Source organism: Armigeres subalbatus, chromosome 2, assembly GCF_024139115.2.
Source record: "Armigeres subalbatus isolate Guangzhou_Male chromosome 2, GZ_Asu_2, whole genome shotgun sequence".
Classification (NCBI taxonomy): Eukaryota; Metazoa; Arthropoda; class Insecta; order Diptera; family Culicidae; genus Armigeres; species Armigeres subalbatus.
In genome coordinates this window covers 30,103,879-30,122,373 of record NC_085140.1, presented here as the reverse complement: position 1 = coordinate 30,122,373, position 18,495 = coordinate 30,103,879, and the positions used below count along the sequence as shown (strand labels likewise).

The window sequence follows — 18,495 nt, the reverse complement described above, 5'->3', positions numbered from 1 at the left end:
TTATGTCGTCGTTGTTGCTAAAGGATTTGATGATGGCAACAAAAGTTATTAGGGAAATACTGAATTGTGGGAAATTCAATTTAACACGTAAAAGAATAACATCAATATCAATAATGAGCATTTCTGTTTTCTTTATAATTTTGCTCACAAAAGACAAATTGCTTCGCAACAACAACTGACTTTCAGCTTAGGATCTATTCTATGATGGCAATCCATCAAATATATTCAAATATATTCTGGGCTGCTTCAAGAAACGATCCTTTACATAAGTGGTAACTCTCATAGTAATTTCCATATAACCTTCAAATGGCACGTGCACAATCAAATTACATCCAAAAGAGCTAAAAATTTAGGAGGACTATTAAAATAGCAAATGCCTTCGTGGGGGGGGCACAGGGGAGCAAAAAAGTCAAAATTTGAATCACTCTAATGTACATATAATGACAATGTAGAGAAGAATGATCAAGTTATTACGTCAAATGCTGATCAACTTGTGCATTAAGTTCGACTCCGTTATGATTTTCGATTTTTAAGCTTATTAAATTATTTGTACTATACCTTGGAAAAATCAAAATACGAGAAATTCTTACGATGCTCATTTTTTGTCATAAATACGTCATTGAACACGCCGAGGTACGGTTTTTTTCGTCACATTCTACCGTTCGGAGAGATTGAGAGAATGAAAGAAAAATTGGTTTTGGATTATCTGCCGAAGAAATATACTTCGTTTTAAAACTATGGTGAGCAAGAGTAACTTGATTTGAAACATAATATTACATAGGGTTAAAGATCCAATAATGGAGAAACTAAGCACGTTCCAACACTGTTAATTTCCCCAGAATAATACGAAATCTTATTTCACTCACTATTGATATGTAAAATGCTTCCGTTAAAACGAAATTCAAATCTATAATAACAACACAAATACATTGCATTGGTACAGTTTTCCGATAGTTATTATTTTTAATCTATAGTTCCGAATCTCTTGGTTTTCTTACGAGACTCGCAACTATTGGTGCACTGACGAAATATATTAAGTTATTTTACCGATATTTACCAGTTTAGAAGGGCTTGCAAAGATATTTTGAATTGGTTCGGGTACTGACTTCCAAATTTAAAGCACACCATACTACCGCAACTATAGAAACACCCACGACTATTGGAACTTTTACCCTTAGACTAAACATTCAAGTAAAGATGATTCCTGCTAGAGATATCGATGAAACAATGCACCTCTACGCATGTTACGCCGGGAATGGGGTACGAAACCCAACAGTTCCGGAAAATTTTAATACAGTCGTTGTATTGAAATCTAACAAATTTGTATTATTTCAATACAGTATCAGTATAAAAAGCTTACATTTATTGTATTAAAACCTTGCAGAACTGTATATGCTAAGATTTTATACAATAATTGTAAGATTTGTTTTTGGGGTGTGAAATTATCAACAGAACATCCAGTTAAAAAGTAGGTAAAGGTTCTGTTGGAATATGGAACCTTAGTGAAAGATGAACAGAGACTCATCACAAAATTGACTGGCGATTTATGGAAAAAGTGTGCATCAAAACCTGCACTATATTACGAGATAATCCAGTCTTGGTCTGAAAGTCTTGTTAATAAAGGAAAAAAAACATAATTTCTAATTTCGTCGATTTGTTTTACTAACGTATGGATGTAAGCTCATTGATTCCGTATTATTTCCATCACTTTATTTTAGTAAGGATTATAAGAGATATGAAAAGAATAATCGGTGCATAAATTCTTACTTTTTATTTTCTCGTATTTGTGAAACTCCAGTGTGATAATCAAACACCTACCTATTATAATCCACACAGTATGTGTGCGTACATTATCCAACCAAGATGAAAGAACATTAAATCATTCAACCTTCCTAAATGCTGTTGAGTAACAAGCAAATACAATTGATTGGGTAGGACTCTGAACCCAACTTTACTTCAGTTGATTTACTTTAACCGCATTCTGTTGACAAGATCTGAATCCACATTATTCCGTACCATTCTCTCTCAGTATGGAACAAAGTGGACGATTGAGCTACCGTGGATAATCAAATTTCGGACACACTCAAACTTCGGACGCTTCAATTCGTATGGGAAATTTTCTGAAATATTTCATCGAAATATTTCTTCAAGCTGGATCGGAAGGACTAATAGTTTTAGCTTGTTTTAGTATGATTACATTCTAATAAGACATGTTAAAACAATGTGACGAAATGATTAGAAGACAGTTTGATCTGTGCAGTGAAAATTGTTTTCAATTACTCTTCCCGGTACTGAGTAAACGGGTGTCCGAAGTTTGAATCTTTGTGTCCGAAATATGAATCCAAACCCGCGGGTGTCCGAGGTTTGAATCAAACAGAAGCCGGACATTTTCATAAATTGCAAACATACTTCGCAATATCTTGCACATATTAAATATGTAGTTCAAAGACGAATACTATACTTAGTGATTGCAATGGTGATATAAACGGTGTGATTTGAAATGTGAGTAAACAGGATGATTGTATATCAGAAAGTGCTTAAGCGTCCGAAGTTTGAGTTTGCACGGTACTTCAAACAAATCCTGCTCCATAGGTGCAATGAAAATCACGACGATGATGATGATGTACGGTACGTAGTTGCATCATCGCCACCCTTCGTGTCCGGACCAAACTCTGTTCCTGCTCGGTACGTTGGACAATTATTGAACTTCCTGTTCACAACAGAGCTCCATACCTAGTTCAAATAGAATGGTTCTCGTTATTTAAGCGTTCGTTCCTCACATACCTTTCCTGTACCTGATGTGCGCGAAACCGAAGGGAAGATAATCAAATCAGTGTTCCTTTATTGTCCAAGCTCCACTCAACCGGCCACCCCACTCCGGTACTAGAACTGGGGTCCACTCCAACCCATCCGCCATCCACTTGAAAGCAAACAATCTGAACCTGGATGCTGAGTAGTAAACAAATCTCATTCACTTCGCTCATACCTTCCATATCTGTCTCTTTTTCGTTTCCACAGAGGCCCTCAATGGTGCCGTCTTTGATGAGGACCACGACGAGATGGTGGTGGTGAAGGACATCGAAATGTTCTCCATGTGCGAGCATCACTTGGTTCCGTTCTACGGGAAGGTGTCCATCGGTTATCTGCCCTGCAAGAAAATTCTCGGACTCAGCAAACTGGCCAGGTGAGTATTCTGTTCGAGCTGCAATTACATCATATTTTGTTAATCATCTAGCCATTGGGAATGGTGACTTTGTTAAGTTTTGTTTTATTATAGTCAGTTTTATTTTCAAGATCAAACATTATGAAACTTGGCCACATTTCTGTTGCGATATTCAAGAAATACATATTTGCAAAGTTTAAATGCAGTTAGATTTGAAAACCCTCTCCACACAACACTGAATGAATAATTATAATTGTTCTCTATCTAGTTGTAGATTTTTATTCATTTGCTCTATGTTTCCGTTTTCACACTCACTGCGTGTTTAAAATGTTTAGGTTCAATGATCATTTTGGACTTTAATTGAATCCATAATGGATTGTTTTTTACCTATCTTTCCCGTATCTCAATTTTAAAGATTGTTTTTATTTGTTACAGAAAATGTCTCCGTTTTGCTGATGCTATTTTTTAACATTTTGTTTTGTTTTCTTCCTTAAATTTTCTTTTCGCACCATATCACTATGGGGAATCAGGTGGCCGAAAATAAAAAAATCGACTTTCTCTGATTCGTAATTCAAGTTGACCTACTAAATCCTAATGCTTTGGAGCATTAAACCCCAGCATATCAGCACTCTAAGCCATATGGTTATCAAGATATAGGCATTAGAGCCAGACACTTTTTAGTTCTTTGAAAAATCAATGCATTATTCAACTGTCAATATCTTCGGCTACAGTAGCTCTTTTCCAACTCTTTAAAAAGTTTCTGAGAACGGGTTAGTTATGGGAAAATAGGTTGGGAAACATCCGAAAATGACCCGAAGAAAAAAATTTTTTTTCATACAAAAGTTCCATACAAAAAAGTTTCTCAAAGTTTCGCTTAGCGACGACCACTACGACTTTCTTTGGACCTCCCAGAAGGCATTAAAACAAATTCCAGCTGCTTATGGCTGCAAATCTGCGATTCCGATCACTTTTTCGAAAAAAAGTCATTAATTTTGAAACATTAAATGTAATTATTCTCATAATACACGGCAGACTGTGATGGGCTGGACACAAATCCCATGCGTATGACAAAAGAGCATCAAGAACAGTTAAAATAGAGATAGTAGATAACACGAAAAGTGTCGTAGGCTTCGTGGTAGGCCGTGTACACGATAGCTTATGCAGCTATATGATACTCCATTTGGCGTAGGCTCACCAAGAGGAGGCAACTCATTATCTATCAAGTATCAAGCAAATAAATATGAAAAAAAAACAATATACTCTTGAGGGTTACGAAAATACTCTAGGCTTCATTTGAAATTATTTCATAAAAAGTAAAATTTTGATATTAATTAAAATCCAATATGTGAATACAAGAAGCAAGAAAAAGGATATACACCAGAGATAGGGACACTTATTTATGGAATATCTCCATTACATGCATGGATGCGATTTTTCGAGTGCCTTCTTCACATATCTTACCGAATGGATTTTAAAAAGTGGCAGGTATCAAAGATATTAAAGGAAGCGTACTTGAAGAGAAAACAACTTATACAGAAAAGGCTTTATGATAGCTTTGGTGTGAGAGTCGACCAGCCAAGGCAAGGTGGAGCAGGATCAAGTACAACTGGAAACATTTGTCGACGAGCGTTTTCGAATCCAAATCTGTTAAGTGAAGCATTAAATGTCAACGAAGAGCTAATTCACCGGTTCTGGAACATTCTGATCGCGATAAACTGCCAAGAGCCAATCAATCCTGATCCTAGACAGTCACTGTAAACCAACCTACCGGTTATATTTGCAGCTGTGTGATTGGTATAAAATTCCTGCTACGGTGCATAAAGTCCTTGTCCATGCTGGGGATATAAAAGTTCATTCACCAGCACCATTTGGAATGGTGGCTGAAGAAGCAGCTGAGTGTCAACATAAGCATTTGAAAAAAGTCGGACGCATCATGCCAGGAAAGCCTCAAGAGAAGAAAATTTACATGACGGTTTCATTCGGGCTATGAACTCGTCGGATCCTTTGATAAGCTCCCTCAACTTAGGTAAGCGACTTCAAAATAAATCTAATCTGGAATATCCAGAAGCTGTTCAAAGTTCTTTAGTGAATGAAACTTCTTGCAACCACACAGATTCGAGTACAGCAAAATATCCCATAGCAGATATTTCAATCGATCTTGAAGACATACATGCTGATTTTGTTGAGGATGTTCATGTACATAATGAATAAATAAATGTTGTTGCAGTATACTTATAGGGGAAATGTTCCGATCTCCATCTCACTGTACATATATCCATCTCATCGCTAAACAAAGAAATTCGGCACCAAATTCGTCGCTTATTTTTGTCAACATGCGTGCTCACTACTGAAAAAAATCACAAAAATAATAAACAAACCAAATTCCTTTCCATTGCTTTGTTTTTGATGAGATTGAAATAGGAGCTATGAGATGAAGTGGCGAACCGTTCCCCTATATCTTGAAGCTTTTTTTACATGGAGTTCGTTTAGCTTTAATAGAGCTTTATATTGTATTCCCTTTACTTGTTTTACGGGTTAAGAGCCTGAACTAATCTGAAAAATCCTACAAAGACAACTTGTTACGTATGTAGATGCAATGGCCTGTATTTGACGGAGTCCTTGAGCAACTTAGAACATCTGTACAACTCAATTCACATAAAAACAGTATACAATTTTCTAGTTTGAACATAGACATTCGTAGATAAAAGGGATATATTCCATAGAGATCAAAGGTCTGTATTCCAGGGAGTTTGGAGACCTTAGAAGTAATAACGACCTGCAAAACAAGTATTTCACATCTTTTAGACAATAATCTACGATATAAGTGTGAAATATTGCAGAAATGAAATGAAAATATTTTCGGCCACCTACTTGTATGGAGCCGCCCCATAGTGCATATGCCCGCTGACCCAAAGCTTAGTCAGCTTATAATCCTGAAACAGGAAAATAGCCTCTAGTACTAACTTTTTGAATAATTCGACGGGAAATTTTGTGAATAGTGTCGTTGTTGCTGTTTGTCCCGAAGTGTTCAATTAAAAGTTTATGTACACATTCTTTTGCATTACGTCTTTGATATTCTCTATCGTGTAACGTAATTTGAATCTGTAGTAAGACCTAATATGTTTTTTCCACTCCCTTCCCTAACCTCAAACCTTCACTGCCACTGGTGCAGTGATGGAAACAATCACGTTCTCACTAGGTAACTCAATCCAAACAGAAACTACTTCAAACTGATCTTTTTCTCACCCTTCAACAGAATCGTGGAAATTTTCTCCCGCCGGCTACAGGTCCAGGAACGCCTCACCAAACAGATTGCCGTGGCCGTTACACAAGCCGTTCAACCCGCCGGAGTGGCCGTCATCATCGAGGGAGTGTAAGTTCACCCCAAGCTTAATCGTATATGAACATTTTTCTGACATATTTTCTCATATTTTAGGCACATGTGCATGGTAATGCGTGGCGTGCAGAAGATCAACAGCAAAACCGTCACCTCGACCATGTTGGGTGTGTTCCGGGACGACCCGAAAACCCGCGAGGAGTTCCTCACGCTGTGCAACAATAAGTAGGATGCCAGGAAAATGTTATCCAGTCGTACTAAACGAAAAGATAAGAGATGCGATACATTTTAGGGACGCTTTTATCCGTTTAACTCTCTTAGCAGTAGATATAGGTGTCTAAGATGGAACTCAACTATCAGTGGTCCAAATGTGTATGTGTGTGTGAAAATGTTATTTCAAGAAAAATATTGATTGTTAATGTTGTCAAACGCAAAAATAAAACAAAACATGTAACTACTAGTGAGATAGAGAGAGATTGAGTGAACCATAACAAAAACACAAAAACTAAAACATGATAGAATCAGTTTTCCAAGGGGCCAAGCTCATAAAAAGAAGCGATCATACTCTCAACGAAAATTGCCAATAATTTTAAATATAACATAGGCCTGTTAGCATACAAGGGACATTTTAACTTAGGCGAACGAAATACGATTTTAGCGAACGCGGCAATAGCATCATGTATTTTAGAGAAAGTATTTTACACAATAGCTCTGTAGTAATAGTTGTTGTTGCCCTAAAAAAAAAAATTAAAGCAAACTTTTAGTTTCAGTTTTGTTAAAGTTAAACATTGTTGATCAAAAATATCGTTTAGCAATAAAATTATGTTTTGATTTATTCAGATTTTTGTTACACTAAGAAAACTGTTTCGAACAAAGTTCATAGCAATACTGTTATGATTATGGTTTCATAACTGTTTAGTTAATTAGCGCTCAAGCGCATGATATCATAAATACATGTTAAGCATTACAGATAGCGCATAATCGAAGGATCGTTTATTTATCCTTTCACATATCCCTTTTACCAACGAGTACTTATAACAGAAAAAAACCAAAACAAACTATTAGAAATATCCAACAGACTAGCTTTTGTACCAATTCTTAATTGATGGCTACTATGCGCGTTTACTGCATGTAATCGCATAGTTGTCCCATCTTTGCTAGGTTTCCTATTCATATGAGACAGATATGCGATACCAGCCAGTTTTAGGGATGCTCAGAACACATGAGTAAGTAAGTAAGCGTTCAATTTATGGCACAGTTACTAGCTAGCTTTTTGAGCTAAGGGTTCTATTTGCAATATCGAAAATGACAATTATGATTTTTTTTTCTATCTAGGATGATTCAGAGTGTTTTTAATAAAATATTTTGCTTAGGCCAATTTACATTCGTTAAATGTTTGCTCATGGAACGCTGAGGTAGGAAACTCAATAATGTTTTAGCAAGAATATAGAAGCCATTGAAGTATTTATTGTCTTTGAAACACGTACGGAAATTTTACACCTTTGTGTATTCTATTACTAGCAGATCCGACGAACTTCGTTTCGCCTAAAATTGATTTATTCTCTAATTAGCTCTCGAGTTATGCAGTAATTTATGCTTCATTTGTATGGGAGCCCCTCATTCCAAAAGGGGAAGGGTTTCTAACCACCACAAAAACATATCTTTCCTTCCAAACCTTCCACACGCCAAATTTGGTTCCATTTGCTTGATTAATTCTCGAGTTCTGAATAAATTGGTGTTTCATTTGTATGAGTCAGCCCCCTACTTCTACAGTGGGGAGCGGTCTGGAATCATCTTGAGAACCTTCCCCGGTCACAAAAACCTCTGTATGCAAATTTTCACACTGAACGGTTCAGTAGTTACCGTTCAGACAGACAGAAATTCATTCTTATGTATATAGCATAGAGAGATTGTGATATTTTTGTAATCTGTCTAAATTAGTACTATTTCTATTATTCATACTGCTCGATTATTAATTTACAAATATTTATTCCGACTGCTATATAGTAAGGCTCTCATCATTGTCACTTAAAGTTGCGGTCGATATACGTGACTACAGTTACAACCAAGTAGAGAAACTACAATCTAGTATTGTATTAGTCATTCATAAGGTTACAGAAATAAGAAAGTGTATTTAAGTGTTTGTGATCCTAGTCACGGTTCACTTTTTCAGTGCCTTGTAGGGTTTTTAGTACCGACCCTTTTTGGCTAGTCCCGGTACTACGGTACTGCACCCCTTAGTACCGGGAGTACCGGGAAAATACCGGTACTGGAAGATTTTTTTTTCAAAAATCATTAAAATCAATAAAAAGTCAGGATTTCATGGTAACGATTCAAACTTTATTCATTGCTTTGTATGTATTCAACCTTGTCTTGGGGCTTGTCCTTATCCTTGAAATATGCTTTCAAAACGCACGCACGCAGATATACGGGATCGCATTTTAGTAGCGAAGCTTCCAGAAACAGAGAAAGTTCTTTCTGAGTCTACAGAAGTAGGGCGAACTGTTGCTAGTGAATCATGAAGCATTCACAAGTATTTTCCTTTAAGCTTTTTCTGAGTCGTTGTAAGATAACTCTTGTCTTACGATCTTTACGAATCCTGGTGCAGTAATCAAACTTACAGGAATACTCTTGCCTCAAGCGGGGACGATTTTGAAAAATACTGATGAAGTGTGACGATTTTTTGGGATGTGACGATGTCGTTGCGGTTTGATTGTCTTGAGGTACGTCATCGGGCGCCTGACGTTTGTCCTAATTGATTGTCGCTGTCGTCACTGGCGAAACATCTTTTGCTGACAAGGATAGGGCACTAAATGTCAACGAAGGAAAAATGAGTATGCTTTGACAGATAGGTAGCCTACATGTTTGGGGCGATAACAAAGGGAACCGTAGCGACAATCGTCATCTATAGTTTATTACCACTATTGTCAGGTGTTTGAAATTTTAGTAAAAAAATAATATCTTTCTTACTAGCTGCTGCATTAAAAAAATGTGGTTTTAACCATCGGAAGTTTTGACCAAAACTATTTCCTTAGTACCGAAAATACCGGTACTTTCATTAAGCCAGTACCGGTATTTCGGTACCGAAAATTGGTCGGTAAACCCTAGTGCCTTGATCACATTTGACTTATATGTTGCTGAAAGTCAATGTTTTCGATATCCATTCACTTATGTATCTTTTTCCTTTCTCGTACGGGTATGTGCCTGATGATGGGAATTTGGTCTCATTAGTACCCGCCCCAAGCAGCACACTCGTCAGAAATGAGTTGCTGTGACCTATGTACAACCGAATACAGTCATATATGAATTGCTGCAACCAAATTAGTTTAAATTGTGCTACTTGGGGCTGAGCTGCGTTCGACGACAGAGATCTTTCGTAGCTTAGCAGGGAAAACACATATCTAGCGTACTGCAGTAGTGGGATCAAACACCACCAAAGAAAGTGGTTACTCTTCAAAATATTTTTCAACCTAATCTCTCACATTTTGTGCAATTGCATAAATCGAATTTCAAACAAAGTAAGTAGGGTAATGTGGGGTTTGAGTAAAATGCATTCAGCATGTGTTAATAGATTCACACATCAGCGTGTCAATCGGCGAGCAGCAAGCCATGAGTTTGCCCCTTTCTAGTCAGACCTCCGCTGCGTGCACCTACGGAGAGTCGCTGTCATAACTTCGTTCCGGCCATTTAGGGCCACACATTTTGGCTATACATTTTTGATCCTGTCGCTGATTTCATGAGGTGAGTTGAATTCAAGTGGTTAAGTTGTGACGAGTGATATGTTTTAGTTTGCAAAATCACAAGACGCGTCTCGAAAACCGTCGAACATAGTTTGTGATGGCGCGTCTGAAAGACCGCTGGAAAAATGGTTTGTGGTTTAAAGAACATCAAAGCCTCGCCTGGAAGACCGTAAGAAATTGGTTTGTGGTTTGCAAAATAACAATGCGCGTCTGGAAGATTGGTGGAAATGGTTTGTGGTTTGGAAAACTTTAAGGCGTGTCTGAAAGGTGGCCGAAATAATTTGTGTTGTAGTTTGTGAAACTACAAGGAGCGGTATGGAAGACCAACGGAAAATGTTTTACGATCTAGAAAATTTCAAAGTCCAGCGAGCATTGATTTTGATTAAAACAAATTTAGATTTCACTTGGCGACGTACATGAGACTACCAGTTGAGCTATGATATAACGAAATCTGAGAAAAATGGAACAATATTCAATGTTGTACTGTTCGGAAAGCCAAATATATTATGTGAAAATTTATCTTGGAATGTACTGACTTAGTAGCCTGACTTAGTAGCGGTCGGCATCGGTCTCGTATAAAAGTGCACGGTTCTGGAAATAGCTTTCCAAAATCCGGTACAGGCCCACCGGCAGGCTAAGCCGCTGTAACGAGAGCACGAGGCATCCCAGCTTGCGCTGTTGAATGCGTTCCTCACATCAAGTGTCACTAACGCACAGTATCGAATACCTCACCATTTCTGTTGGATCGCTATCTCGGCGGTCTTTACCACCGAGTTAATAGCGTCCAGCGTGGACTTACCCTTGCGAAAATCGAACTGATTGCTTGACAGGCCGTAACAACACCAATGTATGCCTTTTCCTTCTTTCGGACAATTAACACTCATCAAGGTATCTCTGCATAGCTAGCCTAAAATGTTCGGGATCGCTATGATTGCTGTCTTGAGAGCGCTGTTCGAAACTCCATCAGGCCCTGGAGCTTTGTTCGTTACCAGGGATTGGCCACCACGAGTAACTCTCTTCGTTGGTGGGGCATTGCAGCTACAATAGAACATGCCATTGATCTTGGCTATCGCAGAGGAGTGTACTACCTCTTGGATCGGGTACCGCCCCGTCGTGCAAATATTTTGACCCCATCCGGCTAACCGCCTGGGTGAGGCATCAAGAATATATTTTATCTTCGCCACTGTTTCTCATCGTTTTTAATGAGATCATAGTGGATACGATTGGCCGTGTACCAAACTGTTTAGCATTACTATGGACAATCTGAAAGACTTCGATTTGGCAGATGACGTTGCTCTATAAGCGCAACGGCGCCCTGATTGTATATTGTCTAGTGAACTGAACTAGAAATACTACAATAAGAGATCGGCGAAGCCGCCATCTTGTTTCCAATCGAACCGTAAAAAAAATCGACTTGTTTATATGTTGCAAGCAAAAAGTTCAAGTGCTGCCAGTCTTATTTTCGCGATTTTATGCATTTTCATACGTTGCCATTTCGACAGTTTTGCACTCCGCCGGTCTCTGGTTATAGGGTTGCTAAGCTGAACGACTGCAGCTCCTTTTTGACGGATCTGGCCATCAACGTCAACAGTCCCAAATCGTAAGATGCCGATACGGACAATCCCTCCAACTTTATGGCAGCCGGGTAATCAGTGGAGACGGTTCAAAACTTTCAGTATCCTGGCTCAAGAAGGCTTGGATTGTTTTGGCGAGTTTACGAAACATTAGATTAGTAAACGCATAAATTATTGAACATTCAATTCGAACGTCACGTAACGTGAAATCAATTTTATTATACGTCAGTGATACTTGACGTGTTTTAATAGATATCACGCAGAAACTTAACAGTTTCTTTTTCGTCTTTCAAAATGTTTAATTGTAGAATGAAAATAACAAACGGTTCAATTCAATCTGCGTAAAAATGATAGTTTTGTCTGGCTTCGTATAATTTTGAATCAATTGAGACATCAATTTCGTAATCTATGGTAAGCTAGGTGGCAACCAAGATATCCCGAACAATCAATATTACCTAGACATGTGAACAATTTTTCGATCAGCAATCTGAAACCTCAGAAAGTTTTTCTTTTTTTTTCTGCAGGGTTGTTTTTTTTTTGAGATTTTGGGATATTGTATCATGGACAGGGAATCAATTTTTCTGAAATGCGCTTGCGAAACAAGCGACAAAAGAGAATCAACGACAAAGCTTTGTTTTTGTCGGAGATAATAATGACAAAGATCCGAAAATTTTTGTCAGCAACAAAAAAGAAGACGATCTTGTTGCTAACTTTTCATCATGTTATTTTGCATTATTTCTAGAGCAAATTTCGGTTTTATGCTGTCATAGTTTCTGCTTTTATGGAAATATTCGAGAATTCAACAATGATTACAATATTAGCATCGTATTCTCGGAAATATCAGAGCATGCAAGGCAAATGATTCTTGTCATATTGTGTTCGGGTTCCGATAAACGTTTGTCGCTAGGTGCGTTTTGCGTAGGTGCGTTCAGTAACAAACTCTGTTGACGACAAAGGGTATATTGTTAGGCGTTGCTCGAATATTGATTCCCTGATCATGGACGGAAATGCACAAGTTGTACTAATGCAATGTGATGTTATACTTTTACAGGGATGTTGATTTTCTAATGATTCCATACTGGTATAAAACATTACGACGATGCGATGCGAATGATCGATATTTATTCCGCTGTTCGGAGTCTGACGATCGTATCTTCAATCCAGGGTAGAAAGTGATTCACGTTCACCAAGCCAAAGTAGTTGTGGGTATTGCATCCACCCGTTACCGAATAGACCACACTCGTAAAAGAAACAATCCCACGTAAGGTCCAAGTACGACCACTGTGAAAGTACATTCCGCCACCTGCGTCACCGAAGCAAGGGGCCGTTCCTATAAAAAAGTGCATTTAACATAATTGTATAAGATTGAGATAAGTTTTCGTATATTTACCATTTTGCTGTCCAGCACAGTACATTCCGTCGTACAACTCTTGGGCGAAGAAGTCCCTGTCACTTTGGAGGCAAGGTAGGAATGGAATCACTGGAACTTCAGCACTCTGCAGCGTATTTGAAAGTTCACCGGCTTCTATAAATCCCCATCCAACAATGGTTCCCATCTCGGTTTCATAGTCTTCTATCACCTCATTCAATTTTGGAAGACATGCTGGTTGAACGTAGTTTGAATATTTGACGGAGGTTTTCAATTGTAGAATTGCTATATCGTATTTGTGTCTTCCATACTCATACTTATCATGAACGACTGATCGAATAACCGGAATCGCCTGTGCATGAGCCGAAGATTCCTGCAAATTGTTTTGCCCCAATTCAACTATGATTGCTCCTTCAGGTTTGTCAACTCCATATCGTGCGCAGGAAGCAGTCGTCAGTATGAAACTTCCATTGATCAATGTACCTCCACATTTGTACTCCTTTGAACGACCTTCGTCACCGACGTGAAAGACCGCCGCATGCCAAGGCCACTCCCCCGCATATGTGTCAGATCCTCCTACAATCAGCGAACGTGCGGATATTTTCCGTAATCCACAATGTTGATCGGATTGATTATTTGGTTTCCTTGTTACATTTTGGGACTTTCGCGGTCTAATTAAGCCCTCGTAGTTTGAACAATTCACTAAAGCCAAGTTCAAGACAATCACCAAAATAACTTTATTCATAACTTTACGATCAAAATCGACTGGTGATCCTAATACAAACAGTGAAGTACTATTCACGTACATTACGAAGAACCGAGACAGCTGATAAGCTAAGGTTAGGTCACTGTATGATTGTAATTATTATTCTTCTCCACTCTCCACCGTGTGTAGAAGAGTATAAAGTAGCACATCAGAATTGTGAAACTACTCGTCAGTTACCGTGCTTGTAATTAATCACTATCGTAAAGGAATCACAAGAGAAATTCAATAGAAACTTAGAATCCATTATTCAGTCAATTGAATGAAATTATCTAGTAGAACAGTGACGTCAAAATGGTCAATGCAAACGATGATTTCTCATGCAGGACTTCCTCAGCGTCTCCATTATTCGCGATTATTCCAAAGAATATAAACATCATGCTCATCCTGGGGTGTTTGTAATAGTGAAATCAGGTTGAATCACGTTTGTGTTCTTTCAAGGAGATTCCTATACTGATTCAGCGAACAAGCGGCTGCCAGTTTATTTTTTACAATAGCTTAGAACCATATGGAGTTCAGTGCGTGATCTCTCTTGTTTCGGACAGCAGAACGATCGCGTGGTCGGACGAATTATTGTGTTCTGCATTGCGCGGCCGGTAATAAAATTAATCAGTTCAGTGCGTGATCTCTCTTGTTTCGGACAGCAGAACGATCGCGTGGTCGGACGAATTATTGTGTTCTGCATTGCGCGGCCGGTAATAAAATTAATCAGTTCAGTGCGTGATCTCTCATGTTTCGGACAGCAGAACGATCGCGTGGTCGGACGAATTATTGTGTTCTGCATTGCGCGGCCGGTAATAAAATTAATCAGTTCAGTGCGTGATCTCTCATGTTTCGGACAGCAGAACGATCGCGTGGTCGGACGAATTATTGTGTTCTGCATTGCGCGGCCGGTAATAAAATTAATCAGTTCAGTGCGTGATCTCTCATGTTTCGGACAGCAGAACGATCGCGTGGTCGGACGAATTATTGTGTTCTGCATTGCGCGGCCGGTAATAAAATTAATCAGTTCAGTGCGTGATCTCTCATGTTTCGGACAGCAGAACGATCGCGTGGTCGGACGAATTATTCTGTTCTGCATTGCGCGACCGGTAATAAAATTAATCAGTTCAGTGCGTGATCTCTCATGTTTCGGACAGCAGAACGATCGCGCGGTCGGCCGAATTATTATGTTCTGCATTGCGCGGCCGGCAATAAAATTAATCAGTTCAGTGCGTGATCTCTCTTGTTTCGAGGCGGGTTTGGTGGTCATATGGCTACTGCATCTGCCTCATACGCAGGAGGTCGTGGGTTCAATCCTAGGTCCGTTCCATTCTCCTACTTTGTATCTTTCTCTTTATTTCTCATGTTCTAGCAATCGCTTCCATACCGTTTCCATTACTATTCCTATACCTTCAATTTGAGTATTCTAACAGTAATCTGCTAGAATTGGAAATGAACTTATAGAGCTCGTTTCCTACATCCAATTAGAAATTCCATCAGCTACCTTCTCCTATCTATCACATTGGCAGCTCGTTAACCAAGACGGACCTCTGCCTCTCCAACCTAACCCAGAAATTCCAACAAATTCCGCATGAACTCGTGGCAAGTGCAGAGGTATATTCGGCTTGCAGTGGGCGAGTGATTGCATCATCATTTCCTCCCCTTCCCTACATTGACTTGCATTCTGACGTGGCAGGCGCCAGTATGACCTAACAAATGAGATCACCAGTACTTGTACATTGAAGATGTGTGCTAGTCCCAAGCAAACATCTGTTGGTTCCCTGTGCAAGAACAGCTGATCTGGTCATAATGGAGTAGCAACTACGAGCAGTCAATCAAGCTCAAGCTCAAGCTCAAGCTCACAATTTAGGTTAGAACCATATGATGCTATAATATGTTTAGCGCGACAGGGCCCGCTTCGATAGCAATTTTAAAGATGGACCGGGACATTTCGACTGACAATAATGTTGGTCGTGAAATATGAAGACGTATCATCTGTCAAGTCGAACTTACTACGGGCTTCAGAAGAAACTGTGTTTTAAAAAAAAATCACACCCACTCCAAATGTAGCATGTACAAAACGCTCATAAGATCGGTAGTCCTTTACGGAAACTTGAATCATGCTCGAGGAGGACCTGCGAGCATTTGGGCTATTCGATAAACGTGTGTTTAAGACCATCTTCAACATTACGACGCTTCGTCGCGTCGGCGTTATTTCCCCCTGGACCCGTGGCCGATTCGGTCACGGGAAAGGCGCCGTAGCGCACTCCACTTGGAGGCGCGGGTTACCCCTCTAAGCAGCTTTTACAGAGCAAAGTATATTCGTCGTTGCCAATCGACGATGCCGGTAAATCCGTCCATTAAACGTAAGAAGCAGCAATCGCAGCAGATGCAGCGTCCGAAAATTCGCCAGCTGATCGATTAGTGGCTGAAATGTATATTTTGGCTCTGCAGCAGGGCGTGAAAGTGATGCCAGCAAACAAGGACCATCATCAATCCGTCGTGGAGTTTCTCAAGGTCCACAAGTATGAGTACTACACTTATGACCACCCCGGCACGAAGCCGCTCAAGGCTTTATGCGAGGACTCCACGATATGAAGGAAGAAGAGCTCCAAGTAGAACTCGAGAGTTGCTGCCTGAAACTAGTGGCCTTACACAAGATCACTCGTAACGACAATGCGAGGATATCTCCGCGACCAGCTTTATCTAGTCCATCTGGAACACGGCTCCACCCCCTGGAAAGACCTGAAGCTGGTAGGCGTTATGAATTACAACTTCATTGATTGCGATCGATATTTCAACTTCGGGTACGGCGCCAGCAACTACTGCATGGAGCCGCGCTGCAACAAGTACGGCGAAACTCATCCGACCGACGACAAAATGGAGGTAGCCGATCCCAAGTGCACCAACTATGGCGACAAACATCGGACTACAACCAATGACTGTCCAAAGCGGGAAAGGAAATAGACGTGCCGTTCATCACTAAAACGCACCTAAAACCGAAAATGAACGTCAACATCCCGGACTTTTGCATCGTACGACTCGACTGGCCGTCCAGGGGCAGGTAGTGTGGCCATCGCACTTCGATACAACATCAACTGCCGCCTGCTGCCAAGCTTCCAACTGAGTGTCACCGAGGCCCTCGGAGTCGAAGTTACCACTTCGGTCGGCACAATAACCCTCACCCTCAAGCCAAATCCGGTGATGATTCATTGGTCGCCCTTCGGAGGGACATCGTCAAACTAACGCGGAGGCATGTTCAGTACCAGGGTTGTTAACGTTAATCAATGATTAACGCCGATCTCGTTAACTTTTCAAAGATTCAACGTCAACGGCGTTGAGTTGAGTTTTTGACCAATCAACGTCAACGTAAACGAAGAACGTAGAATCAACGCTGACGCCAATGTTGATCGCATCTTTCATTTTTAATCCGGAGTGAAACCAACGAATCATTTTCGAAGGGGTTGTCATGGCCTACGGGTATGATAAAACATTTTCTAAATTTGTTAGAGTATCACCACAGACAAACAGACGTAACACTAGAGAAATTGCCATCAACCATGACTTCAACGATCAATTTGAATTTGATTGATTGCGTGTTTCACAATTAGAGGCGCTAGCGTCGATATTCTTCGAGTTTGACATTTCACTCCAGCGCCTTCTGGTGACAATGCTCGAAAGATGATTGTAGAAAAGTTGGGCGATGGATTTTTCAGAAAAATGTGTAAGCTGTTACGTCTGTTTGTCTGTGGTATCACCGTATCACCACCAATCAAGTGTTTTAAGCATGAGAATTTGGCTGTTGATTATAATCATGGAAGAACATTAGGGTGGCTCAAATTAGTATTGAAAAAACTTTTTACAATGGATAAAATTCAGTCAAGTCGGTTAACGTTTGGGCAGTGCTAAACTCGTTAGAAGTTTATATGGGTAAATGTATGCAGAAACATCCAAAACAGTAATTTGTAGTTAGACGGCACAACTTACGATGAAGAACTATGATTTCATTCAGAACTTGAAGAATTTAATACAGAATGTTATGCTGAAAACCGCGAGAAGAATAGTGTTTACCAGGCGAAGTTATTAGCATTTCTCTGAAGTGGGGATTGAGCAATATTCGTTTCTTCTACCTATAAAGTAAAATAAATTCACCCATACAACACTCCAGTAAAATGCTAATATATTTGACTAATAAACTTCAATCTTCTTGCGGTTTTCAGCATAACATTCTGTATTTAATTCTATTGAACTGAATGAGTTTCATAGTTCTTCATGGTAAATTGTGCTGTCCAACTGCAAATCACTGTTTTGGATGTTTCTGCATACAACTTCCTTCCTTCAACTTCCAACGAGTTCAGCACCGACTAAACGTTGACCGTTGACCGAAATTTTGTCCAGAGCATCAGCGCATCAGATAGAAGATAGGGGCCCATCAAAAATATGAAAAAGTGTTTTTGAGCCACCTTAAAGAGCATATTAAATATTAACTGAAATATTTGATTTTCAAGTAGTTTAGACCTACTGAAACCCCAATTCCTGCCAATCAACGCGAGACATTGGGTCGTAT

At 39.5% G+C, this 18,495-nt stretch overlaps 2 protein-coding genes across 5 annotated transcripts in view; one reads left to right on the top strand and one right to left on the bottom strand.

The window, feature by feature from the left end:
• The window catches only part of LOC134218410 (GTP cyclohydrolase 1), a 77,116-nt gene extending 69,635 nt beyond the window's left edge, over positions 1 to 7,481 (top strand). For all 4 annotated transcript variants that reach the window (XM_062697365.1, XM_062697362.1, XM_062697363.1 and 1 more), the window contains 3 exons: positions 3,019 to 3,184; positions 6,420 to 6,536; positions 6,600 to 7,481. In XM_062697365.1, the coding sequence (XP_062553349.1) occupies positions 3,019 to 3,184; positions 6,420 to 6,536; positions 6,600 to 6,729 (413 nt within the window). In that variant the 3' untranslated portion in view covers positions 6,730 to 7,481. The remainder of the gene's footprint in view (positions 1 to 3,018; positions 3,185 to 6,419; positions 6,537 to 6,599) is intronic.
• Positions 7,482 to 12,921: 5,440 nt separating this feature from the next.
• LOC134214192 (venom protease-like) lies at positions 12,922 to 14,186 on the bottom strand. Its single transcript, XM_062693600.1, has 2 exons — positions 13,205 to 14,186; positions 12,922 to 13,144 (listed from the first exon to the last, which is right to left on the bottom strand). The coding sequence occupies exons 1-2, from the start codon at positions 13,989 to 13,991 to the stop codon at positions 12,936 to 12,938; spliced, it is 996 nt and encodes a 331-aa protein (XP_062549584.1). The 5' UTR covers positions 13,992 to 14,186; the 3' UTR covers positions 12,922 to 12,935.
• Between the last annotated feature and the right edge of the window lie 4,309 nt (positions 14,187 to 18,495).

Bases quoted from the DNA above. Each gene is read 5' to 3' on its own strand.
- LOC134214192 (XM_062693600.1), bottom strand. From the start codon at position 13,991: ATGTACGTGAATAGTACTTCACTGTTTGTATTAGGATCACCAGTCGAT. The intron at 13,145-13,204 runs GTAAATATACGA...ACTTTTTTATAG, and splicing joins CTGTGCTGGACAGCAAAATG to GAACGGCCCCTTGCTTCGGT.